The 27,900-nt window shown below is 39.9% G+C and overlaps 2 protein-coding genes across 4 annotated transcripts in view; both read left to right on the plus strand.

Moving 5' to 3' along the window:
- Nucleotides 1–10,364, plus strand: part of tlcd3a (TLC domain containing 3A) — a 44,676-nt gene extending 34,312 nt beyond the window's left edge. For both annotated transcript variants that reach the window (XM_003453708.5, XM_005458492.4), the window contains exon 5: nucleotides 1,891–10,364. In XM_003453708.5, coding sequence (XP_003453756.1) covers nucleotides 1,891–2,205 — 315 coding nt within the window. In that variant the 3' untranslated portion in view covers nucleotides 2,206–10,364. The remainder of the gene's footprint in view (nucleotides 1–1,890) is intronic.
- A 1,349-nt stretch (nucleotides 10,365–11,713) lies between these two features.
- Nucleotides 11,714–27,718, plus strand: LOC100696125 (smoothelin-like protein 2). 2 transcript variants are annotated; one of them, XM_005458493.4, is made up of 13 exons: nucleotides 11,714–11,877; nucleotides 12,014–12,799; nucleotides 17,765–17,831; nucleotides 17,908–18,018; nucleotides 20,413–20,544; nucleotides 22,652–22,861; nucleotides 22,947–23,096; nucleotides 23,223–23,285; nucleotides 23,393–23,450; nucleotides 23,556–23,681; nucleotides 23,768–23,882; nucleotides 25,541–25,692; nucleotides 27,303–27,718. In XM_005458493.4, the coding sequence occupies exons 2-13, from the start codon at nucleotides 12,335–12,337 to the stop codon at nucleotides 27,427–27,429; spliced, it is 1,776 nt and encodes a 591-aa protein (XP_005458550.1). In that variant the 5' UTR covers nucleotides 11,714–11,877; nucleotides 12,014–12,334; the 3' UTR covers nucleotides 27,430–27,718. The 2 variants fall into 2 exon arrangements, with proteins under 2 accessions (XP_005458550.1, XP_025766455.1); XM_025910670.1 differs by having other exon boundaries at nucleotides 11,714–12,799.
- Nucleotides 27,719–27,900: the final 182 nt, after the last annotated feature.

A 27,900-nucleotide genomic window follows, 5' to 3' on the forward strand; every position in this document is an offset into this window, starting at 1 on the left:
TAAGACAATAATGGATCAAATGTATCAAAAGAATTAAACGGAAAAGTAATAATTTAAAACTACAAGTAGATACTGTGGCTTAATTAAATAAAAGTGTAGTATATAATGTCTATAAAGCAAGCTCAGTCATTAGCATGGCTGAAGAGTTTTTAAGTTCTCTGCTTTCAGGTCCTCTGCCAGACTGTTAACACCGTTTCAGTGTATTAGGGTAGAAAAGTGAAGCATGAAATCCCACAAATAATTAATATGCATCACATCAAAATGCTGTTGATGTTACTGAGTAAGAAGTGGTGCATTGTTCAACTACAGTAACCCACTTGTGCACAGTTTGCAGCTACTTTTCTGGAGTGTCTCCCAGCTGTCTGAGGGTGAGAGGCGGGGTACTTCCTGGACATGTCTCCAGCCTAACACAGAGACAGACAGCGATTCACACCTACAGCCAGTTTAGAATTAAAGATGTGCCGATACAACTTTTTCCTTTTCGGATTCAGGCATCTGCCAGAGTTAAAGTAATCCTCACTGTGAGGCTCAAGGTAAATGGTACTTTACAAAATTTAGAAAATGAAATTCGCCCAAAAAATGCAGCCAAGAATATAAATTCACTGAGCTGGTAATTGCTTTGGGCTTCTGGAGACTCCTGGGTGTCACACTGGTGAGGTGTTCAGGGCGTGTCCTACCAGGAGAAGGCCCCGGGGCAGACACAGTACACCGTGGAGAGATTACATGTCTCGTCTGGTTTGGAAATGTCTTGGTGTCCCCAGCTCTACATGCACAGACTGACACATAAATGAAAACCTTCACAAATATATAAACAAGAAACACAAACCTCTGCCGAGCAGCTTGCTGGGCAGTGTTTACTTCTAAGGGAATAGCACTACATTTTTAAACACACTTCTGCATGCTGCAAGAAACATTTTAAATAGCTCTATATAGCATTATTATCACTTTAACTTTTGAATTAAACTGTTAACCTTCAAGGAGAGGTCAGAGGTCAAATAGGACTTTTTTTTTTTTTTTTTTTTTTTTTGGCATGGTTAATCTCCAAATCCAAAAGTTTTCACAGCAGAACACAAGAGGAATACCGTCTGGACATCCCAGGTTCTGTACAGCATGAGGGTTAATAAAACCGTTCTTATATGAAAAAAAAAATAGGACATATTTTAAACTCGATACACTACTTAATAAATGTTGACCGTGCACACCACACTTGTATGAATCATAGTTTCTAAGTTCAGGCTTTTTGGCCATTTCTGATCAACAAATCATGAAGTTAACCTTCAAGACATTTGCAGATGTACACCATATTTTAGAAGACTGTTAACATGACCCCACTCTACACCCCTACAAAGTTTTATCAGAATCCATTCAAAACCTTTCAAACTACCATGTTTACAGGCAGAATACTGAACATGCACCTGAAACCTAACCTCCTTGGGGGAGGTCATAAAAGCCACTGATATTGTCAGAGTTAAGTAGCTCCAAGCTGCTGTCGCTTTGCTGTTAGCTTCCTCCATGTTACGTTAGCACTCCCGCTGCTGCTGATGTGTGATGTCATAAAGCAACTGAAATGAATGGATCAGGTGTGGATCAGCTCGTTGTCACTAAGCTTTGTGAGTCAGGATCAGACAGCCACATCAGATCAGTGCGTCCCCAGTTAGAAACACCTGTTAACCTAACATGCATGTCTTTGGACTGTGGGAGGAAGTTGGGGTAATCCCTAATAGCTCTCTGGCCTCACATTAGAGCACAGGTCTGCTTTTTACAGACCCAAATGTATATGCGTGGATGAGTCATCAAAAACAGTTGTAGTTTGGAAAATATGTTTTTGCTGTGCTCTCTGAACGCATCTCTTCATCTGCCGTTCCCTTTTTTCTCTTTTCTCTCCTCCAGCTCAGCCTCCAGGACTCCTGGCTGCACAAGGTCAATGGCGGTATGGTCCTTCTCACCTTCTTCATGTGCCGCATCGCCCTCTTCCCGTTCATGTACTGGATGTACGGCCGTCACTACGGCATCCCTCTCTACAGCGTGCCGTTCCACCTGCCGCTCTCCGCCAACCTGGGCAACTCGTGCATCTTGGCGCCGCAGGTCTACTGGTTCGTTCTGCTGTGCCGAAAGGGCTACCGTCTTTACCAGCGCAGCCGCAGCCCGGCCTCATCTCCCACGGCCGACACCGCCGCCATCACTGACAGTTCAAAAGATGATTGATACGCGGACCACGACCGCTTGCTCTAGCCACACACTCAGCTACTAACGCTCAGCCCAACCATCGTACTGTAGTACACCAGGACTGCCTGCTCTCGTTCCACAACTCCCGGGCATTTTCCGCACACTTCAACCAACTCCTCTGCCTACGTGGACCTCTCCACCTCCAATCTAACTCTACTACTGAAGTTTAGTGATTTTAATTTTTTTGGGATGTGACTCTGGCCTGGATCTCGCTGAAGTGCTTCACTGTGTCTGAATACATTTACAACACTGAAAAAAAAAAAAGAAGAAAAGAAAGATGATGTTTGCTGTACTGCAAGTGAAATGTGGAGCAAACGCACCAGAAACTAAAGAGGAGATATGATCCTTACTCCTACTGTTTACAGCTGCTGATTGGAAAGGCCTGTTACAGTGTATGTTTGTGGGTGTTATGGCTGGTTTTGATTTAAGAATAACGTGTCAGATAGTTGGATTTCCTTTCAGATCATTTTATTTGTCACGCTGGTGACAAGGATTGGGGCCTGTGGTGAGAGGCATGGAAGTTCAGGCAGTATTAGCAGAGATGAGGAATACGCGTCACCAAGCAGCTACATCGTTACCCGGTTAATGTGATAGCCTCTGACTTTTCACCAGTTTATCATAGTGCACACCATTACCTACACTCATCTTCATCGCAGTGTTTCCACCCTTCATTTTCAGGTTTTTAGTTTTCCATTATCTGTAGGAAACTATTTTTGACACCATGATTGATTAAGAAATGGCCCTCTCTCACACAGGGTTTTTTTTTTTTTTAAACAGTAATATTGTAAGGTCTTGCCCTGAGATCATTTTTTTCTCAGGTGTGAAGTTCAGCTCCTCAGCAGATAAAATTAAAAAAATCATACCTGGTTTATTCTTCAAGGTCATCTTCTCGTGGAGTTTTTCCTAAATTTAAGTTCCATTCTGGCCACTTCTACTTGTTCCTCCTCGATGTGTGGTGGCTCTCCTGCAGTGGATCCAAACTGTGACTGCTTAACTTTTGTTTTGTATTCTCAGTGAAAATGGGGAGTATCGACCTCAGTACCACACTGTCTTTAAATGGCCACCAGGAGGCGACTTTTCTGGCTGCAAAAACACTTCTGGAGGGGGGGATTAGCCCTCACCTCGTTTTCTCTTCGACCGCGATGCTTTCCTGACGACTTTATGGGCTCAAGCACTAATTTGAGGGTCAAATTTTATAGTCAATCTAAGGGCCTGAGAGAAGGACTATCCAGGATGTGATCACTCGCTCCGCCCCTCTCTCATCACATCTTGTTTTTTAAATCCCAAGATTGTGACAGCAGGAGCTCTCAGCTTGTAGCTTGATAATTTTGCAATGCGAGGGGTGGGGAAAAAAGGGGGGAGGGGGGGGGGGGAGTGAAAAGGGGAAGATGTGAGAAGAAGTAAAGCTAATGCAGGACAGGAAAGACACCAGATTGTCAAAGTAAAACAGGAAATAACCAAATGAGAGGTTAACAAGGACTTTTAAAAAAAATGAATTCAAACCAAGGATCCTTTTCGGAGACTTTTGCTCATCCACAAAAAATTATTATTTTGTTTCTCCCTTGTAGCTGCAGGCCCCGCTCTTCTCACCAGTTATGATTCTTGACACAAAAGTTGGGTCAATTCAAAAGAAAACCCGACGTTTGCTCACCTTGAGGTTGACAGTAAGGCTTGAGTGGACAGAACAGGACTTCCAGGAAGTGATTTTAAAAAAGAAATGGGGCCCCAACCGAGGTGAACAGTAAGATGAGACCAGTGAACTTTAAGCCAGGTATGATTTTTGGGGTGGGGGGTGCGGCATTATGGAGTCTGCAATCACTGGATAGATTCAGTTCAATGCTTCTGTTTTTTGCCTCTCAACGTCACTCAGTCCAGTCTGACGGGGTGATGTGGAAGGTACCATGAGGCCCAATGAAGGTCAAGCGGCTCCCAGCAAAACTCAGGGGCAAGGTCAGAGCGATAAATGGAGGGGTGTGGCTCTCCGGGCCAAACAATCAAACAAATACTTTAGATTATTTATATGCACTTGTGTATCAGGGGTTGCACTCATCACATAGGGGTTTTTAGAGAGTTACATTAACTATCACTTAAATTAAATATATATCTTGACTAGAATAGAGAGGATCATTTTATTGTGCAAAATTCCAGTTATTATGAAAGAAATGAAACTTCTTACAAATTAATCAAATCAAAAAACAAAGAATTCTGCATATTATGCATTAAATGTCCTTTTTTTTGGTTTCCTTTCAATTCAGTCTATGCAAAACAAATGTTGGTGCATGTATAACTGAACTAACATCAGGTCATATCAAGCTCATCCATCCCTCATATGATGTGCTCTTTGCACAGTTTTCTAGGAATCTGTGTTTATCTCTACTCTACATTTCAGTCTTATTACTGAGTCTTAGTTGTTTTAATTTTTTTATTTATTTATAATCGCGTAATGATTAAAAATAATTTCATATTCATTGTTAGTTTGTTTTAGTGCACATGGACACATTAGAGCTGAATCAAAACTCACTAAAAATCCATTTAAATGGAACGTGGCGCAGCTAACAGCTAACAGGCATGCAGCAAACCGCCTTATGTTAATCCAGAGTTTTTGTGTCTTTGCTTTCAAATCTAAATTGTTGTCTCCCTCTTTTTGGCAGCTTCCGCCAAGCTGTTGTATAAATGATAAAGCATAATGTAACAGTAGTACAAGTTGGAGCACAGAAAGCTTCTGAACTCTCTGTTGCCCAGATTATTGATGAACACATTCTGCATGACAGCTCAGATATTTTTCCCTCTGTGAGTCTGATCATCACAACTTGTTGTGAGGGGGGGAGCTAAAGAAGAAGCCTGTTAGCTGAGCAGCAGTGTGGGGAAGAGGAGGCGAGCCGGGCAGCTGAATGATGGGCTTGTTTGTCGAGGTTGGCTGGAGTGCGTCAGGGTGCTTTTGTTACTGCAAACATTCCTCGCTCTTTGTGTTGCTTTTCTGCATCTTTCAGCTGAATTTCTCCCACTTTCTCTTTATGATGATTCTAATAGTATTAAAAGAATTACGATATCAGTTTATCGGCTGTTATTTTTTTTACACGTAGAGGGTTTAAACATTCTCCAAATCCCAAAAAAATCAGATCCATCCCCAGTTAAGGCAGTGAGTCTGGGCTACCTTAACTCTGTGCAAGTAAAACCCCGCTTCTCAGCATGTATTTACACACAAGGTGTTTATATTCTTGCTAAAGACAGAACTACAGTTCAGAACTGTGGATGTTTTTGTCCCAGATTCAGGTTTCAGAACATTACAACTCTCCCGCGCAAAAAAATGGAGTACATCTAGTCTCTTACACTGCAAGGAGGGGTTAATAATAGGAGGCTGTTGTTTCAGCCCCCTACGATGAAGAAGACGCGTCTCAGTGGATTATCTTCTTCCCCACTTAAATGTCCTCAGTGTCTGGTCTGCTTCTGGGATGACCTCTGAGATTGAGATTAATAAACTGGGCTTGAGTCTAACAGCTGGTTTAAAGTCTCCACTTTCACTGCAGTTATAATCAATAAGTTCGACTCTACTTAAAGTTACTGTCCCACTGTTTCTGCTCCTTTCATTCATTTGAACTCAGCCCTATCTCCTGGTTTGCTGTGAAGCTAGCAGAGCAGAATGAGCCCTCACCTCCTCTCTACCGCCCTCTGCTGTCAGGCCCATCCACTGCTTGTCCACTCTGAAGGCTGTGCAGTTGAGATTAAATATCTCAATTTTTCAGCCAGCGTAACCTCACCCTCCGCGAAATCTTGCGGCAAAAACTGACAGGTACATTTGTTTTCTTGTGTTCGGAGGAGGGGACAGAACAGAAAGAACTCGCTGTGGGAAAGTGTGTGCTTTTTTGTTTGTTTGGGGTTTTTGTGTGATACCCTAAAGTTGAGTCTGTCTTCATAGCTTGCATAAATGCCATCTTGTTGACTTTTTCCTAAGAGGACTTTTAGAAGATTGCTCTGAAGCTTTCTTTTGGCCAGGATTTGGCCTCTCTGCTCAACAGGATGTTGAATTTTAGTGGCTTCACTAATAAAATTCAGTCTTAGTTTTGAAAGCGTGGGAAAGATGTTTTAAAATGTTAAAGAAAAATTAAAATATATAAACATTCCTTCTGTAAAACTGACCCCAATTTCAACAATTCAAATCCTTTATTAACCATTTTTCATCCCTTATTGACTCATTTATCTTTGTTTTTTCATAGCCAGGCGACAACAAGCCCCATTACTTTCATTGCTTGAGAGCATCACTGCCGCATGAAATCATGAGTAGTATAAGTGCATATCTTTCTACATCTATCACTCAGTAGGCTCTGATTATAGAAGACCATAAATTCATCCTCTTTCCTCAGGGTTTGATGAACTTGTTAGGATACCGTGTGTGTAATGTAGAGGTTTACTGTAAGATGACGAAGCTATGAGAATGATTCTGAAGAGGATCACAGTGTGCTGTTGCTTTCTACGTGATGTTTTTCAAAGCATCAGTTTTCCTTTCAGATTATTCTGGTATTCATGCCTCCTGACATGGCTTGTGATACTTCAGCTTCTAAGGGTTGGTAAATCAAAGACTGATTGCAGTAACTATAGTCAGATTCTTTTCAGTCTTGTCTTAATGGCTTAAAGTTACCCACATGTCACCCCAACTAAAAACCTAACTAACTTCCCATCTTGTCATCCTTTCTGGGTCCTATAAGCTCACCAACACTGGGATATATTGGAGGAAATCCTCTGCATTCAGAAGTTTGGGATCAGTTTGTTAATTAAGGGAAAAGCTCATTTTTAGCTCCATATTTTATTCATGGGCTCCACCAGAGTAGCTTTGCATGATTCACGGTTCAAAATCATCCTTGTTCTGTGACATTCAAGGGTAAATTTTTTTTTTTTTTTTAATAAATGTCTGAACGACATTTAACATGAGCTAAATGTCAGTTATGACAGAAAATCAGGAAAAGCACAATTGACCCCCATTACTCATAAATTATTAATGATGTTTAATAGATGCCTCCCACCAGGTGCAGTCTGCTTGATATCAAAGTGGGTATCCCCGAGTTAAGGGTATTGCATGCCTAACCTCTGGGCAAAATTCAGTGCAATCACCAGGCATTGCTGTCCTGATGCTACTTCAGTGTAACTGCAAGGTTTTATCATTTTAATCTCCTTGATAATTACATAAGCAAGATGTTTCTGTTCATCAAACTAGAGACTGATGTACTTGTCCTCTTGCTTTCCCACAACTTTTCAACTGTTTCTGTTCTGTTCAAGGCAGCTGTTTTCAGCTTTTCTGTTTTATACAAACTGTGAATCAATTGACTTAGAATACTCTTGAGGCGTTTCAGAAGAAAGATATTTCTCTTTGGCTGTTTTGCGACTTTAAAGCAGCCTAAAGATTCTCAACAAAGGTACTTTGTTTAAAAAACAAAAGCATTTTGGAGTGACCCTAAACCTTTTGGGAGCAATGTGCTTTATCTTTTTAGCACAGTGGCTGAAAGGTCATTGCTAATGTTATGTTTGGACGCATTAATACAAAAATCATATTAACTTCTTATATGTAAGGTTGTATTTTAACCTTGGAACACCTGTTCTATGGTTAAACTGGGAATATGGTCACTTAACCCACCTTTGAACAACACTGGATCCACTGGACCAGGCTAATGCTAGCATAGGCTAACGCTCGTCTAAGCTAGTAGTAGCGTAGGCTAATATCAGTATAGTGCGTTCTATTGTCTTGGAAGTCTGAGCTGGGAGTGATGTCATTTCCAGTAGTAAAGTCATAACAGCAAGACAAAAAAAGGATTTATGTTGCTCCTTGGTAAGGTAGAATCATACTTCAATAGCAATACAGGGCATGCTGTACTTTCATGCATACAGTTTGAGCAGTGCTCTGCATATGATTTATTTTAGTGAGTCACCTATGTTCAACAATGGCAGCGCACATTAAAAGTTTCATAGTTTTACCACTTTTTACATTCCCCTGGATTGTTAAGTCAGCCCTGTTGGGGCTGCTCAGACTTTCCAAGTTCATAATGTGATGTGAGGGTGCTGTGCCCAGCTGAAAATTCTGACTTCTAATTTTAAAGTACAATGGAACGCACTATAAGCTGGTAGCAGCAGATTTCAAGCTAATATAGACAAACACTGCTATAAAATAATGCTAGAATAAGCCGTTGTAAGCTAGGGGTAGCATAGCTTAACTAGTATAGGCTAATGCTTTTTTTAAAGTAATGCAAGCATAAACCACTATAAGCTAGTGGTAGCATAGGCAAATACTGGCATAGGCTAACGTTCTTATGCTAGCATAAGCCAATGCTGATAAAAGCTAACAAAGTCCTACAAAATGCTGAGTAATAGCTGCCTTTTTTTTTTTTTTTTTTTTTTTTTTTTTTTTTTTAATGTTGTTCGAGACAGAATACTCCATGTTAATCATTTAACATACACAACAGTGCTATAATATTGAGTGGCTGTAGACTGAGTGATTGAAGCTTCAAGTTAACCCTTAAATGTCTATTCGCAAACTGTTAAGTTTCCATGCTAATAATTTTGCTTTGGCTACTAATTTATTATTTAAAGAGAGATAATTTAGCGACCAATTTCTGTGTTACTGTCATGTTCATGTTATTTAAAGGTCAAAGTTGTGGATTCTTGAAATACAAATGAGGACAGTGGGGTCTCTTCAGGTCTTGTGACAGAGGATGTGGTAGTTTGCTGCTTTCTTTAGTCTCACATATCCATATATCAGGTTTGAGCCTTCTTTTTCTGACTGCTGGTTTAAAAGCTACAATGGGTTTTTAAATTCTAATCAAATATTCACATCAATTTAGATGAAGATTATGTGTGCTGGATTTGGGAGTAAATTTAACATTAGAAAACAATATTTTGCTGTTTCTTCTGATGAGATGTCAATAAAATATATTTAACCATAAAGATACTGAACGGGTTAGAATATTGAGCACTGCAAAAAGGAAAACTGTGTTGCTGGTACTGATTTTGATCTGTGGACAGTGAACCAAACTTGGTCTCCAGTGCCTTGTGAAAAATCTATTTGTGACACCCATAAAAACTCAGTTAAAAAAAGAGCTAAGATGGCAGGCAGTGTTTACAGGTTGTGGCTGTATTTGTCATGTTTGTTGTCATCCTCAAAGAGAAATTATATTTCAGTTATTTTTGGTCTTCTCAGCAATCATTAAGACATATCTAATAGAAGCAAGATTTCAGAAGCTATAAAGTTGACCTATGATGCTCGTCTGTATTTCTATTCTTATGTTCTTCTCGAGTTACTTTGCATGATTCAAGGTTCAAAATGATTAGTATATGTTGTATACTGGGCTCTTGAGCAGGGATACTTCCTGCCCCTTTAAATGAACTTTCCCCTCCCACAAGTGGGTGGGGCTTCTTTACTTACCATATTAGGGATGTCCACCAATGAGATCATACATAGCCAGGTGTGGAAAAAAAACAATCTAAAACCAAATGTTTAAAGCAAAACTGATCCTGTCTTACCTAATTCTTTCAAACTTTGATCATGTTATGAGCAAAGAAAATAGATAACAGAAAATATGGAAGAGCATATTAGGTTCACTTTAAACAATCTGAAACAAACCACCACACATATATCGACAGGTCTTCAGTACACTTTATTTGATCCTGCTGAAATTATGGCATTTATGTAATAAATAATCTTATATTTAGCATTTTATAGCATTTCATTAGTACTTGAACCATTCAAATGTCTCTCTTAGGCTTAAGTTTGTTTGCAGTGTTTCCATCGATTTAGCGGGATGTGTCTGTTTTAGAAGTTTGGATTGAAATCTTTCTGTCCATATCACTCGCCCTTCCTGATTAAATGCAGCACTTTCACAACCTTTAACACTTCCTGCCCTGCATTATTTTTGATAACATTCTAATTTTTCATACATATATATCACGATTGATGTATCTGTCCTTTTTTTTGTGGTGTGACCGTTCTTTTTTGTTTTGTTTTGTTTTTGGGGGGGTTTTGAGGAAATTTCCTATCTGAAAATGAGACTGGAGTGTTTTATGAGATAATATGAGGAGTCATGTATTGTTGCAGCTTGTGAATTCAGAGCACCCCTTTAAAATTCAATAAATTTGATTTGGTAGACTGTTTTGAACAAGTCTCTGCTTTATTTTTTATTTTTTGGACATTACTTCTGCCCATTCTTGGTTATGTTGTTGTAGTGTAAAGTTATGGCCACTCAGAGGCGCTGCTGGCTCAAGCTGAGCTGCTGGAGTTGCACTGTAGAGGCTACATTAAGGCATTAAAGCTGGACTTCTTTAAAATAAAGCATAATTTATATGCTTCTTCACATGTGGGGTCTATGGAGAATAAGTTACATTTAAAGTTATTTACCACTGTTAAGAAATGAAAGATATTTTAACAGAATACCATCAGAAATTGCCTTTTTTTTTTTTTTAAAGAAAGAAAAAAAAGGTAATTTTAAATAATTTTGAGACATTTTTTAAAATGACTTTAATTTCAAGTTTACTATGACATAAAATCTGCATCTATGTAATTGTGGGTAAAATATGATTTAAATTTTGTTTTATTTGTTGTTGAGTTTGAACTTAAATTAGGCTTAAAAAAATTTTAAGTTTTTTTTATTTTATTTTTAGTTAGAAATTGATCGCACATACTGTTTCCCTCACAGATTTTGATTCAGGAGTCTTTTAGTTCTTTTTCATATAATGTTTCTGATATCTGAAGGGATGGCAAACAAAAAGATGAAGTTTGAGGTAGTATGAGGTTGTATTTGTACAGGCTGGATCAGCCCATAAATTTCACCGATGAAGACAAATAAAAACAAAAACAGTCAATTACATACAATACAATAAAAATAATGGTAAAAACACAGTTAAAAGTGCAGTAATGTGCATATTTATATCTCTTCTTTCTAAAAACAACTGATACTACGCAACTGGAAAATATCATTCACACCAATGAAGCGATCAGGGATCAATATTCTGATTCTGATCAGTGGAAGGACAGTGTGACAGTTATATTTGACATTTTTTGGCAACATAGCATAAAAACTGCTTACTTATAACTGTTTAGTCTGAGCAAGTTGTTTACACAGAAAAAGTCACAAAATTCAAAAAGCTAATTTAACGCAGACGAAAAAAACCTGATGAGTTGTTCGCTGTAAGCTCATCATGCTGTTTAAGGGATATTGCTCATTGTGACTAAACATTTAAAAAAATGTTGCATTTGTCTCATATCAGCTACATTATTCAATATATACAAGCATAAACTATACAATGACTTGTGACTTACTATCCTTTCATTTTTCATTAACTGTAAAGTAAATATGATTTCATAAAGCTTAAAAATGTACCCATGAGGACCCTGATCACCCCTACCAGCACCGCCAGCCCCCCCGAGACAAAACACTTCAACAATTCTGGCCCCTCCTCCTGTTTCATGTTTTCCCACCCCCTTTATGTCCCAAAATAAAGACACAAACCTGTTGCTCCCAATCTGAAGAGGCACATTTTAGCTCAGACACCACGCTGGGCAGCAGGGCCAGCGCGAGGGTAACACGTCCAGGAAAATTCAGTAGTAGATGCCCTGCCACAGAGGAGGGTGGCAGAAAATCATTTGCCACTTCAACTGGATTCCTTTGAAAGGTTAATTTGATCATCTCCTATGCGCACTGAGAAAATGATCTGCCCGTGCAGCACATAATCTCTTTTTCCAAGATGTCATTGTGCACGAGTTTTCCATGACTTATAAATAACAACTCTCTGCTCTTGCTTTGGCCAGATGAGAGGGAAGAGTAAGAGAACACGCATGTTGAGAGAAATCCTCCATGGAGCTTGATGGGACTTCAATGAGTTGCTGTCAAAGGAGTCTGTCTGCCACCTCGTTTTGAAACGTCTTGTGACTTTACTGGAAAAACTTTAATGGAAGACGTCGGATGTCCTTGAAACACTTTTATAAGGAGTGAGAAGAGAGTGCAGACTTATTTGATTGGTTTATTTTGAGGGGGTAGAGGAGAAGTTGAAGGTTTGCTTTAGAGGTTTATACTGAGGCCCCCTGTTTCTGGATTGAAACTAAGGGGCGTTGAGGGTTGCTGAAGAAACCATGGATGAAGCTACAGAGCGGGGTCAGGAGGCAGCGATGAACGAGGCTCTCGTTCACTTCGAGGCCACGCTGGAAGCCGCTGTAAGGGAGGTGCACGTGGACGTTAGTGCTTTCAAGCAGCGCATTGAACAGAGGATTGAGGAAATGTGCATTTCCAATGGACCTTTGGCTGAGGCGGTTACCAGACTCCAGGAGGAGAACCTGCAGCTCAGGGCAAAGTTGGAGGCCCTCAGCCACCTGGTGGAGGGTCTCTCGGGGGTGAAGAGCAAGGGGCAAAGATTAGAGAACGGCCATGTACAGATTCAATCCAAGAGCCAGGAGGAGCAGAAGGGTCTGTTTAACTCTGAAGACAACCAACCGGGTCAGTCCGCGTCCTACGAAGCTTCTGGGTTCAGTGGAGGATCGAGCCAAGCTGCTACCCCAGCCCCTCCTCCGTGGAGAGCAAAGAGAAATGCTGAGATTAATGTGAGTATTCAGCCTGCGTTTCTACTGAATAAAGAAATACCCGATAGAATATGTCCAACCCTGTAAGATCAGTAATTAGATGAACATGTGGTCGGTAAAAAAAAGAGATGCAGAAAAAGTCCTGGTCACCAAAGAACCACCAGCTTTTGTGGCAGTGGTCTCAGATGATTCAAAAAAACAACATGAGGGAACAACAGAAGACTTTAAGGGTACGTTTGTGAGTGTGAAGACTTCAAAAACAGAAAATCAGAAAGCCTGATGCTTTTTTCTTTAATCTACTTATTGTTTACAAATCCAGATAAACTTCGCCATATAGCGTAGCCAGGATTTCAAGGATAGTCCTCCTTTCTCTCTCCACGTAGACTGTTTACCTGCATGCTACCTGCATCACCTGTCACCCTGCTGACAGGTGACTCCAATCAGAAACTAAGACGCTTCTAGAACCAGGAAATGTATCCCTAGCCTAAAGGTTCTTCACATTCATACAGGTTATAGAGCAGATAATTCACCAGAGGTGGAGCGTGACCCTTTGGGGTTGACCTCCAAATTTATTTTTATTTTTTTTCAGGAATATTAACCTTCACACACACACACACACACACACACACACACACACACACATCAAATTAAATAAGAAAAACTGGCAAAGACAAACTAAAAAAAAACTAATCTGCTTTTGTATTTTAAGGCCGTAGTAAAATAACCATCTGAAATGCGATTATATGCCACCTGCCTTCACAAATGACAGCTTCGAGTGTTGGAGGGGGGTCGACGAACTCAATGACAGGCACGCCTGAATGCTCTGAGCTCCTTCCAAAATTCTCTCTGCATTGCTGCAACATCCCTCTTAACTGGATGCTTCTTAACAGAAATCGCATTTCTTTACAATAATTTTATGCAGCCATGACTGCATCATGAAAACTGCTCCTTTCCAGGTGTTAAAAACAAATAACCCTTAAAAAGATCAGATGAAGTAAGCCTACCTGATCTCTGTTCATGAAGAGGACAAGGCTGAGGGATCTATAGTAAGCCCTCTACACTGTAAAGAGGACAGAGGTCTAGTGGTTATCACTGATTATACTAAGGTGTCTTTAAGGGGGAAAGAGTTCAATTAATCCTGGTTGATCTTATACAGGGCCTTGGTGTAACCTTTGAATTGGTCCTGTTGAATTACGCTTTCTTCTGATTGGCTGTCCCTCACAAACAAAAGATTAGAAAAGCTGGAGCCAGAGCTGTGTATCTGGGATGACCATATTAGGACATCCACCGTCACTGATATCACAGAGAGCCAAGAGTAGAAAAAACAGCCTGAAATTGAATGTTTGGAGTGGATTGAAGCCTGAGCTTTTTGCTCACAGGGGTTACATTTACATTCACTGATCTCAGTATTTAAAACTTTATTACTATATGTATGAACACATATGACAGAAATTTAGATAAAGCATAATAGGTTCACACTAATAGTCCAGTAATAACTGAGTAATACCATTCAGTTTAATTTAAGCACTCATGAGATTCTGTGTAATCATCCTTTTTGAAACTAACCCCACCACAAACACACACACTTACCCTCTCCCCCACCCCCCATTCTCAGCCCTCTCGTCCTTATGACCTGCTTTTATAACAGCAGGTCCTCCAAAGGGCAAGTGTAATTTTGGCTTTGTGATACAAAAGAGAGCTGCAGCTCTTCTGAGCTTCTGCATGCTCACCAACAACTGCAACTTTCTACCACACATAAACACCAAGCAAACATGCAAGCAAGAGAATCATGCTGAAGTGATCGCTTGATGCACAATCAAGGGCGAAGCGGATTTAATGAAAAGGGCACGAATAAGAACGGCACGCTGCACGACACGCTTCCAACGGCGGCCTCGGTGCACGTATGAGGGGGGATTGTTTGATATAACTCACATGCACACTCTGATGACAGGTGTATAAATAAATCCACATCCTCTAATCACTCAGGAATCTTGTTTCCCCGCCAGTCCGAGTCTCAGATCTCCTAATGGAAAGTTGAATTGCGTCTATATCCCTGTCGGATAAACTCTCCCCCAGCACACACCCTGAGAGGGACGACCAGCTGTCCAGCCAAAGCGCTCGTCCTGCCAGCATTTCTGTCTGCTGAGGTCACCTGGTCTTTTCCCAAACATTGATCTCCCACTAGTCTAACATACAACAGTTCACCCCACCCCACTGCCCCCCCAGCTTTTAAATGATCTCACATGATTCTTTAATCCATCATTTTCAACTTTAACAAAGAGACTGTATATAAAAGATGGAAGCAACTAACATGAAATCAGTCACTGTGTTCTGGATATGGATATGCAGACTTACCGCATTTTTGGGGGGCTGTATGTTGAATTTTTTTTCCAGAAATGGCAGCAGTCAATAAAAAAGTGTCAGTGTCAATAAAGGTGGCCACGCCCCTTATGTTAAGCCTTGTTATTCAAAGAAAATCCCCCCCAGTAAAGTTAGCTAAAGTTAGCTAAAATTAGCTATAAACATCAAACCCTTCTTTTGCGCCAGACTATTTATTTCTGATGTAAAGAGATTGATGGGGTTTCACTTGCTTTTGGAGGCAACCCCAAGTGGCCACTAGAGGAACTGCAGTTTTCAGCCACTTTCTTTTTTTCTTTTTTTTTTCCCGCCTGTCCCGTTTGGTTCTTTTGCCATCAGAATTATTGTCTGAAGGCCAAGAAAGATGCCCAACGGATTTACTATACCAAGTGGACCATCCCGGCCTTGCCATATTGGTCCATTTGATTGACCTTTGTTTTTATTGTTTATTTTATTTTATTTTCAGTTGTTACATACAGGACAGACATGACTCAGGGAAAGGAAAGGGAGAAAGAAAAAGAGGGAGGGAAAGAAAAACAGCGTGGAAGAGGAACGGTGGCACAAAACAAAAACATAAACAAACAAACAAAAAAAGGGTGGGGGGCAAAAAGTACATATATATATATCAATCACCTGGATCACCTGTTGATAAAAAAGAAAAGAGAAAACAAGCAAAAAAAGAGCAATATAGTAAACAACATCATTGCGATAATCTGTGTGTATATAACAGTAAATACTAAACATTGAATATTATTGTGCAGCACGTAAGATTGACAGTTTTCAGCCACTTTCAATGTAGTCTTCCTTTTTCAGCCTCAGAGATGGCTTCTTAATCTGCTTGATCTACCATCACGCTTCATATTATCCAGGATAAACAGTTAGTAGGATTGGATAAAATAAATCCGGCTCTATGGACGCTCGGATGAGAGTCTGTACTTGAAAACAGTGGCTGTCATTCAAGTAGTTATTGTTTATTGCCAGAGCCACGTGCCTTAAGATGTAGTGTCTTTAGTGACCAGCAGGAAATCTCTGCTGTCAACACCAGATGTTCATACTCTGTTTCAACTTCTTAAATAATACCTATAAACACCCGGCAGACTGGAAACAACACGACTGGAAGTTGTCTGAAGAATCTAAACACACACTTAATAAATACTTTTTAAAATGCTTTGCATGAGTTTTCTATGAATCAGCTTGTTAGTAACTCTCACTGCACATTGAAAATGAAGTGACTGCTACATGGAACTAAAGAGAACATCAAAAGGTTATTAAACCAAAACAATGAGCTGAAAGAAGTTAAAATGCTATATAGAGCTGAGTGGAACTCCAGAAGTGAGTTATAATCTGTCGTTAAGAAAAGTGCATTAGCTTGATTGCTTGCATCCATTCATCCATCTTGTTAATTTTTCTAGAGCTAGGTTTTCAGGGGGCTGGAGCCCATCCCACCTGAGACTGTTTGAGAGGTGTAGTGCACTCTGGACAGGTCACCGGTCCATCACAGGACTAACACAGAGACAGACAGATATTCATGCTCACATCCACACCTTCAGCTAATTCAGGAAAATCTCTGGGCTCGGGGAAGAAGCCAGAGCACCCCCTGCAAACTTGAGCCCAAGCTGACCAGGATGTTTGAACCTATAATTTTATTTTCTTCGTTGTGAGGGACAGCCACCCCTGTGTTTGTGTGTTTGTATCTAACCAAAGCATGTTTCTAAGAAGGAGGTTGTTGGGGGTAAACCCATTTAGAGGTTGCAGATACTATCGGGGGTCAGACGGAGTCAGACAGCAGCTACTGTGGAGCCTTCAGATGATCATGGTGCTAATCTCCCTCTCGATGACAGACTGGATATGTACGCTGTGTTATGAGCACTGCTTGTCTCTGGAAAGCAAAAGGCTGCGGGGTGGGAGGTGGAGTGAATACAGACCAAAGCTCCGTGCTGATATACTTAGGTGCTGTTGGAACTGCTCAACCTAACTCTCTGATTTCCAAAGCATCCATTTGGGGCTATATTGGGACGTAAGAAGAGTGCAGCGGAAACTCTTGCAAAGGGGCTGATTGCAAAATCTAAAATAGCCTCTCAGTGGGAACACGGGTTTGTTGGCCACAGCTGTCATTAAAGGAGAAGCTGTCAGCCGTTAACAGCTGAAGATCACACATCCAGAGAAGTGAGCACAGACATGCACACACAAAGAAGTTTGCGATGAGTGATAAAGGCCTAAAATTAATTTTAGCTGTGCACAACAAAAGCACCACCACTGTATGCTGTGAGAGGTCCAGTGAGTAAAGTTACCAAAGCAAATGTATAAACACAATATAAACACTGCATATGTTGCATAACTTGTTTAACATGCAAATGATCGACTCATTTGCTTCTCATCCCACCCCCTCATGCTTTCCAAAATGCTAATGTCCAATATCTCCATTCTTACAAACACAGCCACATGAAGCAACAATGATTTTACTAGACGTCCCCTCAAACTGAAAGAAAATAATATGATAATTGAATCCCAAGAAGTTTTTAATGCTTTACTCATCAGAAAAATCATCAGTAATGATAATATTAGTTTGTAATTGTTCATCGAAGTAAAAGAAGTGGGTGTTTTGACTTCTCTGCCTCAACTAAACAGGGAACTGAAGCAAGAGGGGAGAAGAATATCGCTCATGTAGCCACCACCGCGCAAGAGAAACAGGAAGGTAGGCAGCTTCACCTGCACGTCCAGACTTTTTAGTCTTCAGGCTGGTTTCATTGTTGGCTTTGTGTTCTCTGCAGACCCTGATGTAACCCAGACTGCAGAAGCTGCTCCTCAGTCCCACCGACCTCTGACTGCCATCACCAAACCGACCTCAGAGTCTTCATCTGTGGAAACGCCCAGCAGGCCCGGTCAGTTCATGTCCTCTTTGGTTGGATTTATAGAAAGACATTTAAAGTGATCTTCAGCTCAAACGTGAGCTTTTATGCTTCATCTGTCACACTGATATTGAAACAGTTTATAATACCAGGGAACAAAGTAAATGGATGTAGTCTAAAAAAAAAGCGAAATGATCCACAAAACCAAATGTTTTTCTATATTTTGCTCGCAGTGTTTTGTGTATATCTCACAGTATCCAAAATATCCAATTTTAAAATGCATTTCCTTTTACTTGTCTAGTGGTTATACTTTTTTTAAACCATCTTATTCCATGCCATAAAACCCAGAAATATGTTTGATCTTGCAGATATTTAAATTGGCATTAAAAATGAGCTGTAAACACAAGCAAAAGATAATAAATGCATTCATAAATTGAGGGCTAAAACTGTGTACTGCAGTGGATTGCATTTACAGTTGTGATCTAGGGCTGCCACAAACGATTATTTTGATAGTCGACTAGTCACTGATTATTTTTGCGATTGGTCGACTAATCAGATCATACATCCATTGGACGTACAACGTACAGCTTATTACACCAGCATGCGTCTGCTCTTATATAACTATCATTAGCTTACAGCTTGAAGTATTAAAGGGATGTGCTAACTAAAAATAAACTTTTAATGAAACTTGCAGATTGTCTCGGTGGAGTTTTATAAACTCAGCAGTCTGCTCTTTGCTCCCTCAAATATAACAGGACATTGGAGTAAATTCTCGACCATCTCATATTTCTGTTTAATCAGTTTTCTGTTGGACTTTTATTCAGCTGACTTATATATCTTATATATCATGTTTAACCTGAGTAGTGAAAGACCGAGGGGGGTTTGAAAATGATGTGCCGGGAGTTCGCTGTTCTCTAGTGAGCCTTGACCACCCGGTCAACTATCGAGCTAGTGGGTATCAGAGGTCTCCAAAAATGTAGGAGCACTTTTGCAATTATGTGATGTCTTGATAAATCGAGCAGATATTTAAAGTTTACACAGCCACATTCTCGCCTGAAAATATCTTAAAAGTTTATTTTGTGACCCAGAAAGAGTAATATTAAAGCAGTAACTGGAATTTGCTGGGCCAAGCTATGAATTCTGGGATATGGTGGGCCACAAAGAATACACCCGACCCATCCTTCAAATCTGGGGAAAAAGGAGGACGCATTTGTCAGCCGCATTTGGAGGAGTCTTCGAATTTGGACAGCCTTTGTTGCGTCGCTGTGATGTAGCTGGCATCCTTGTTACATGCACTGCTGCCATTTTCTGTTTCAGTCCGTTATAACACTCTTAAATCCTACTGCTTATTCCTGCGTTTTTCAGGATCTTACAAAGCTTCAAACGATGCGTCGACTATTAAATTAGTCATCAACGATTTTGATAGAGGTTGATCTTTGGCGAGGCCATTCCAGGAGCTCAATCTTAGTTAACCAGCTCTAATGTGTGTTTGGGATCATTGTCTTGTTGGAACACCAAGTTTCAACTATACGGCTGATTATTTGAGGTGAAGTTGAAGAATTTTGAGGTAGTTTTGCTTTTTTCTTATTCCATCCGCTGTTTATAATGTACCAGTGCCTCTGGCAGCAAAATAGCCCCAGAGCATGATGCTACCACCACCATGCTTGAAAGCTGGTACGGTATTCTTAAGTTTGAAAGCTTCACCTTTTCTTTGTCATTGTGGCCAGATAACCTAATCTTTGCCCCATCTGACCATAAAACTTTTCTTCAGAAGTCAGTTGGCTTGTTGACGTGGGCAACTGCAAATTTTAGTCAAGCTTGAAGGCATCATTATTGGAGGAGGGGCTTCTTTCTCTGCACCCTCTCACTGTGGACACTGATGCTGGTATTCCAGCAGTTTCATGTTGATGGCAGGCTTGAGTCTTGGTGGTTCCTGGCTTTTTTCCTGAACATCCTAACCAATTTCCTCTCTCTCGGCACGTTGGTGGGACATCCATATAACTTATATAGAATTTTTGAACTAATAACATAATAACCTTCGAATCTGCAGTTGTTTAGAAATTAATCAAAGAGACCTTCCCAGCTTGTGTAAATCTACAATTCTCCTTCTTAGATCTTCACTGACTTTCTTGGATTTTCCTCTTGTTTTGAGTATGATGAGTGCTATCAAACAAATCCTTAGTATGGCATGGTAATTACCCATCATAGGTGTATATAAACTTCTAAACACAACTGTAAATGTACAATTTTTGTTTTTTTAATTGGCAAAAGGCAACTCTGAAGCCCCACGTTGGGAACCGGTCTAATATTGTAGGCTCTTTAACTTACAATAAAAAGAACCTTGAGACGACTACTGTTGTGAACCAAACACTACTGACCAACAAAAGCCATCACTTCCATTTGGACTTTGGATTCTTTCTTTTTCAGATGCTGATGAACCCCAGCCTCATCTTCCCGTGACGGCCATGACAACTAGAGCCAGTTCAGAGGCAGCTAAACCCGCACAGTCTGCAGCACCTAAAGCAGCAGGGGAAGCCGGAGAATATCCTTTTATAAGAGGTCAGTTACTTTCTCTTTATGATTATTTGTATAAGTACAAAATAAACACATAAAGTCGTTTTTAGTTATTTAGTTTTAATTCATTGACGAGGTGGTGTCTTTTTTCACCATCCGTAGGTATTCAACAAACCCCTGCATCAATTTAGCTTTCTGTTGGTTACAAAATCCACCTTTTTTAGCTTAGTTATGATTTCATCAGTGAAAACAAACTCACCTACGACAAAGTGAGGAAAACATAGTGAGGCAGCATCCGTGTCAGCAGCATCAGACGATCTTTGCACCCATGTAATGTGACAGAGAGGTGCAGTACAACAAATCCCTTCTTTTTTTCTTGGCTCGACAAAAAATAAAATCACACTAAGAGACAACAGTATGTGTAATTTCATCCTTCTTGTGCTCAAAATTGGCCAGCTGAGTGTTGCCTACTTCAGTCAGACACATCATCAGAGGAGCGGGGGATGAAGATACACAAAAAAGATTTAAAAATAAGAATGAGCCAGCAAAAGGTGATGGAGAGAGGAGAACAGCAAGAGCGCAGCACTGCAGAATACCTTTAATCTTTTGATCTATTTATTCTACTCTCACTGCTGCCATTTATTTCTAACAGAGCAGCTGTTGAGAGGTAATGATCCACTTTAACACTGAAAGCTACTCAGTGCGTATTGCTCTAGGATGAAGTATCCAAAGGTAATAGCTAGCATTAGCACAAAACATAATAAAATGGTTGACAAAAAATAATTTCCCCCTTTTTATGATGGCATGCCAACAAACACGCTGATGTTTCCACCTTGTTACGTTCGTTAGAGCTTGAAGCGAAATATATACAGCAATTTGGCAAAAATAACATCAGTGCCAGATTGTGCTGCTGTAGCTTAACTACATGACTTCCTTTTATTTAGATAGTAAGTTATAGATCATCAGGTAAATCCAATCCAATCCAATTTTATTTATGAAGCACTTTAAAATACCCAGCACACGACCAAAGTGATGTACCGAAAATAAGTTAAAAACAATAGAATAACAGAAAACAGCAAAAATAAATAAATAAAACACATAATACATGAAAAATTAAAACAGCCCTATATTAAAAAAACAAGATAAAACAGCATAGAATCAGCTAAAAACAACTAAAATAAAACTAAAAATAAAACCAACATCTCACACGGTGTCAAAGGTCAAGGTAAGGAGGTGGGTTTTCAGGAGTGATTTAAAAACAGGCAGAGAAGAAGCCTGTCTAATCTCTAAAGGGAGATCGTCCCACAGTTTTGGAGGTGCTACAGCAAAAGCACGATCTCCTCTAAGTTTACGCTCAGTCCTGGGTACATTCAGGAACAGCTGTAGTAAAAAATGTTCCTGCAGCAGAGAACCCGTATCACACTTACAGCATGCAAAATATGAAAAGGATCATCAAAAATGTGGTGCTTACAGATGATTTCAAACAGAAACTCTGAACATATTTTAACACAGCCAGCTCCGACACTGTGAAAAAAGTTAGTTAAAAAACGAAATAAACCGGCAGCAGAAATAAACCGTAAAATCCAAAACAGTAGATCTCCGTAGTAGAAACAGTTAGTGGCTGTAAAGTAAGAAACAAGACATAATTTAAATTTTTACTGTCATAATATGTAGAAATATTTTTACTGTGAAAATATTTTTTTCGCTAAAATTTCCCTGCATATGCTACAATGTCACAAGTAACCCTGTTTTTGTCTGAATGACATATTTTACAATTATGTCTAAAACATTTCTACAGAAAGAAGATGTAATGTTTGTTAAATCATTTTGATTTCAAGGTAACATATATGTATTAAAACTTTAGCACTTAGTTTATTAATTAGCTGATTGACAAACATTTATTCAGCAACTATTTTGATTAACGGTTTCAGTTGCTTTCAGATGGAAAAATGCAAAACACTGCTTTTAAGATTAGGATTAAAACTTTCCTCTTTAAAGCTTATAGTCAGGCCTGGATCAGGGCTGGGCCTGTGTGGGTTCAGGAAGACCTAGTCTTGTGAACCCAACAGTGGAGAAGTGTCTTTACACTTTAGGTTTTTTAGTGATTTAGGTTCTTTCCTGTTTTAATGCTGTATCATCTCCATCTGTGCAGGTGGAGCGAAGGAACAAAGGCCCCAGGCATCCCAGGATCAGTCAGCCTCTGTGTCTCAGGCTCTCCCCCATCTTCCTCTTACAGCGTTAACCAAAAGCGGCTCTGACACTCCTGCTTCATCTAAATCTGATCCCAGTGCGGTTTCAGCCCCGAACCCTTCGATGCCAGACTCGCCAACGATAAAGCGCGGCGAATATCCATTTAGACGTGGTGCGTGCACTGCCGAAGTATCAGCAACGGTGTTTTGTTTGGCCCCCTATTTTTTAAAACACGCTTTATTTCATCTCCTCTTTAGACACCAGTGAAGCCAAGCCCCACTCACCTCTCTCTGCCATGACCAGACCCAACACGGAGTCTTCTTCGTCTGCTTTAATGGTTCAGTCTTCAAGCCTTTCAGCTTCACAGGACGCTGCAGTGAAACCCGGAGAGTATCCCTTTAAACGTGGTGAGTCTGACCGAGGTCGTCTGCTTCTCATCTGTTCCTATTTCCACTATTTTTACAGTTATTTTTACCTGTTATTTATTTTTATGTTGTATCTTCCTTTAACTCTGACTCTTGTTTTCAATTTAGTGCCAGTACTTAAGACACCCAGCCCCAGTTTAAAGAGAAGTGTGAGCTTCCCTCAGTCTGCAGGTAAACCTTCTTCAGACCTACTAAAACAGATAAAAGAAGCTTGTGAGTTCTCTCTGGTTATGTCTTTTTATCCTACTCATTACTTGTTGCCCCCCCTTTTCTTACAGAAAAATTACTTCCCTCCAAATCAATCATAAAATCTGGCTTCTCACCTAATTTGGAGAAGTAAGTTGTAATCAACAGCCCTGATTAATGTGAATGGCTGCTTCAGTCAAACTTCCTCCAACTCCATCCTGATGTTTCGTGTTGTCGTCCGCTGTTTCTCCACAGGAGAGCGAACAAGCCAACGGGGGGCGACTTTAAGCAGGACGTGATGAAGTCCCAAACGCTTCCACGCTCCAATGGCGCTCAAGCCAAGCGAGCCTTGTTTGAAAGGATGAACTCAGAGCCTATAAAGTAACAGAATACAAAATAAGTTCTGCTTTTTCACCTTTTGTCACTCTTTCTTCTGCCATAAAATAAGCTGTGTTTGTCTCCAACAGGCCAAAAGACTCGAAGCCTAAACTGAAGCGGTCTCAGAGCTTTGGCGTGTCCAGTGCCAGTGGTATAAAACAGATCCTCTTGGAGTGGTGTCGCTCCAAAACCATTGGCTATCAGGTATGACAAGCTGGATATACATTTCTGTACTCTTTCTGTTACTGGCACTAAAACGAATTTTTCTATCATTATTTTTAAAACTTGAACATTTGAATAACTTCATTGTTTGTGACAGCTGGGGAAAAAAAATAAAGGTATAAAACTACCATTCTGCTCCAGTACTGTATCTGATGGTTATTTCCACAGACTGTATATAAAGGATGGGTGTAGTCACCATGATGTCACCCACTGGTTTCCGGACGACAGACATCTATAAGATAGATGGAAAAGATGAAACTGTGGAAATGTCTTGAACCTGCATTCTTTTTAACGGCCACCAGGGGGAGATAAGTTTTAGTCTTACTGAGATTGTTCCAGAGTTGCCCGCCATATCCTCCTGAGAACCAGCCTATTCATTTATGTCCTCTGTAATGGACATTTGTTTTTGGTCTATATCTTTTGACTTATTTGAGCTATCCTAATAAGTCCTGATCTACTAAACTGAGGACATCCTGGTCTTTCCATTGATATCTCTTGTGTTTGGGTGGACTCTTTTAGCTCCAAAGAGGAAGGAAATCACAAAGTTCAATGGGAAGATTCTTTTTTCCTTGGTTATCAGGAGGGTTTTAGATGTGATACAACCACTGGTGCTGTGGAAAAATGTCTATTCCCTGACTGGTTGACAATATTTCCTGGAGGTTTCTGGCTCTCACTGGGTGAAACTGGGTTCAAAGAAGGTGCTTCACAAAAATCTTCCTAGTGGTTGCGTTAATTGCGAGTAGATTGCCCCTGATGTCTTTAGTTTTTTGTGTTTGTCTGCAAACACTTACTTAAACTTGAAAAAGTGCAATGCAAACCGTAAATCAAAAAGTTTCACCTTAGTGCTGCAACCAACATGTTTCAAAAGGTAGAGCTTTTACCTGGAAGGCAAATTGTCTGCGTTTTTGGTCTGTGTTGCACTTTTTCAAGTTTCACTACAGCTTGGAGTGTAGCTAGACAGTGTTTTAGAGACGTCCATCACTTCCATTCAAACTGTGACTGCAGTCATTTTTGCCAGCCAGTTGGGGAATACATACCTTTCGCTAGCAACAGGAGTTTCCAGATGGTTGGGGACTAATCTATAGATCTGTGTGACCGAGGCTTTAGCAATCATTTTTGCATCAACCTCCACCTATCACTTACAACCAGTTGGTTGGCAATTTTTCTCGTCACTTGGTCTTACACTGTCACCGTGAGTTTCACAATGGTGGACAAGTTAACGTCACATAGTTAGTGTTCACATGTCTGCAAAACCTCAGTTAAAGACAGTAACGACACTGCTTTCAGCACCGATCTGAAAACACCAATCTCAAGGCTTTAGAATGGGAGCTGGCAAACCAGTGGTTGACCTCTGGCTGCTGCACTCTGGACTCATTCGATTTGCCAACATGAAGTCTTTTTCAGGTTGCGTGCTAAGTTATCAGCTACCGCTAGAAAGCTTGGTTAATAAGCTGTATCCATAAAGCGGTTAAAAGCAGAGACAAAGATTGAACTTTATGGACGGGCGGTCTTCACCTCCTGAGGTTTCTGGCTGGTAATTTCATCAGGAAGAGACACTGTGTATTAGTGAATATTGCCAGCTTTGCTCTGAGTGAATAAATAAATGAAAAAGAAACACATGACTGTTTATTTTCTCTCAGAACATAGACATTCAGAACTTCTCGTCCAGCTGGAGCGATGGGATGGCCTTCTGCGCCCTGGTCCACTCCTTCTTCCCTCTGGAGTTTGACTACAACTCTCTGGACCCTTCAAACCGCAAACACAACTTAGAGCTGGCCTTCACCACCGCAGAGTAAGCTGGCTCGAAGAGCCACTGAGTGATTGTGATAAAAGGTCTGTTTTAATAAATTGCTGAAGCCAGGAGAGGTGACAGTCTTGCAACAAAAAACTAAATTTACCAGGTTTAACCCTGTAACGCCAAGTGTATCGTATTTGATACATGAATTTATGAGGACGTTACGTCATCAGTGTAATTTTTAACTCTAACCTACTTTGGTTTGTTTAAGATTTAAAAACTGTGAGGAATAAATTGCCCAAGTGGTTGGATATAGCAATTATTACAAAAGTTAAAACTAATATATGCATTCTGATACTTACATAAGGCTTGATGAACAAAATTACAATTTTCTGCCAATTATTTCATGGTTCAGGTTTTACTGGATTAAAATAATTAAGGGAAAAAAGCTTGATATATTTGGAAATATAAAGTCATAAATTTGTGAGAAAACACAAGGGAAATTGGAATTTTAAGGCCTTACATGTGAGAAGTAAATTCAAAGAGTCTTAGTGAATATTGGACTTTTTTCCCCCGTAAATTTATCACCTTATTCTCAATGAATATCGCTATAAAAAATGATTTCTGGATTACAGTTATTATCATCTAAAAATCCTCTAGGTTATAGTTCTTAAATTAACTATGTTAAACCCAGAGATTACACGTTTTAATTTTTCACAAAAATGCTTTTTTTTCAAAAATTTATTTGTATTTTTTTAAATTTGATTTATTTCATTTACGTAGCATGGCTCCAATAGGAAATCGTAGCAGGGATTCCTTTGTTTTGGTAATGTTTTCAAACACAGTGCTAATTGCTAAGTGTCTAATTTGTCAGTTAATACTGATTCAAACACAGGCAGGTTCATACTGAGCACCAGTGGCAGGAAAGAGTCTGGAGATAGACGGCGGGGTCGGTGGGACAAGTTGGGATGGAGGCAGATGATGTAGCGAGCCCTAACAGAGAGCAGCCGAAAGAAGAAGATAAATGTATCAGTTTAAGCACTAGAAGTACATTCATGGTTTTGGTTAAAATGTAACCTTTTCCACTTGTTTTGTGGGCTTGTTTCCTTGGTTACCATAGTGAAGCATCCTCTCCCAAGAATCCCACTAGTACTTCCTGTCTCAACATCACATTCAGCATCAGGATGACTGTTACAAGAAAAAAAGGGAACAACTTAATACCCAAACAAATAGATTACTATTCATCACTAATTGATAGTTTAGTTATGAAATTAATAATAATTGATAAATCATTAATTTTGGTTGTGTAGTGAAGATCACCCTTTGAATAACAGTACTGTTGAAGGTCTGGCCACTGGAGATATATTCATTACATTTATTAACTCTTTAAATAAATCACCATGTTTATAATACAATAAAATTACATGACAGGGTGTTTTTGTTTGCTTAAATCCTAAACAACTTTGAACTATGTAAACATGACACTGGCAAAAACAGCCACTAGTTTACTCCTATTTTATGTTGCATTGATTTTCTCATAAAACATAATAATCTACAGTCGTACACATTTGGACGTGCTTTAAAAAAAGAGTAGCTGTTTTAGTTTTAGTTTATATGCAAATACATTTATTGCTTATTGAACTGCTTTCTGTTTATTTCTGTTTCAGAGAGCAGGCTGACTGTCTGCGTTTGATCGAGGTGGACGACATGCTGGAGATGGGGGACAAGCCAGACCCCATGTGTGTGTTTACATACGTCCAGTCTCTCTACAACCACCTGAAGAAGTTTGAATAACTCTTGAATCAGAGCACGTCCCGAAGCCTACGCGGCGCTGACCACGGTGTGCTGTGAACACTTTGAGCCTAAAGTGAAGCAAGCTAACAGGAAGTCTCAGTTGTCTGTGGCCAATCACAAATATGTTCATCAGTTTTATACTGTGTGTGTGTACCTGTACTCACCTGCTTCCCACAGTTTCTTCAGCATTTATAGTGGATTTCTTAAAATGTCATTTCCTGTGGCTGTTTCACATCAAATAAGGACACAAACATCACATGTAATAAAAGGAAGCGTTGTCTGCAAATGAGCAATGTCCTTTTCTTATAATAGGCTGCATACTGGCTAATGTGCGTGTGGGGTGTAACTTTAATACTGTACTTTAATGCTGTAAATATTGCGATTATCAAGAATTTCCCCCCTTTTTTTTGCATATTTGGGACACTTACATGTTTCAGATCATCAAACAAATTTTACTGATAGACAAAGATA

This window comes from Oreochromis niloticus, linkage group LG10 (assembly GCF_001858045.2).
Source record: "Oreochromis niloticus isolate F11D_XX linkage group LG10, O_niloticus_UMD_NMBU, whole genome shotgun sequence".
NCBI classification, from domain to species: Eukaryota; Metazoa; Chordata; class Actinopteri; order Cichliformes; family Cichlidae; genus Oreochromis; species Oreochromis niloticus.

Excerpts from the sequence above, each read along its gene's own strand:
- LOC100696125 (XM_025910670.1), top strand. The coding sequence starts at position 12,335 with ATGGATGAAGCTACAGAGCGGGGTCAGGAGGCAGCGATGAACGAGGCT. Across the intron at positions 20,545-22,651 it reads AGAATATCCTTTTATAAGAG|GTGGAGCGAAGGAACAAAGG; the intron begins GTCAGTTACTTT and ends CCATCTGTGCAG. Across the intron at positions 23,097-23,222 it reads AGAGTATCCCTTTAAACGTG|TGCCAGTACTTAAGACACCC; the intron begins GTGAGTCTGACC and ends TTTTCAATTTAG.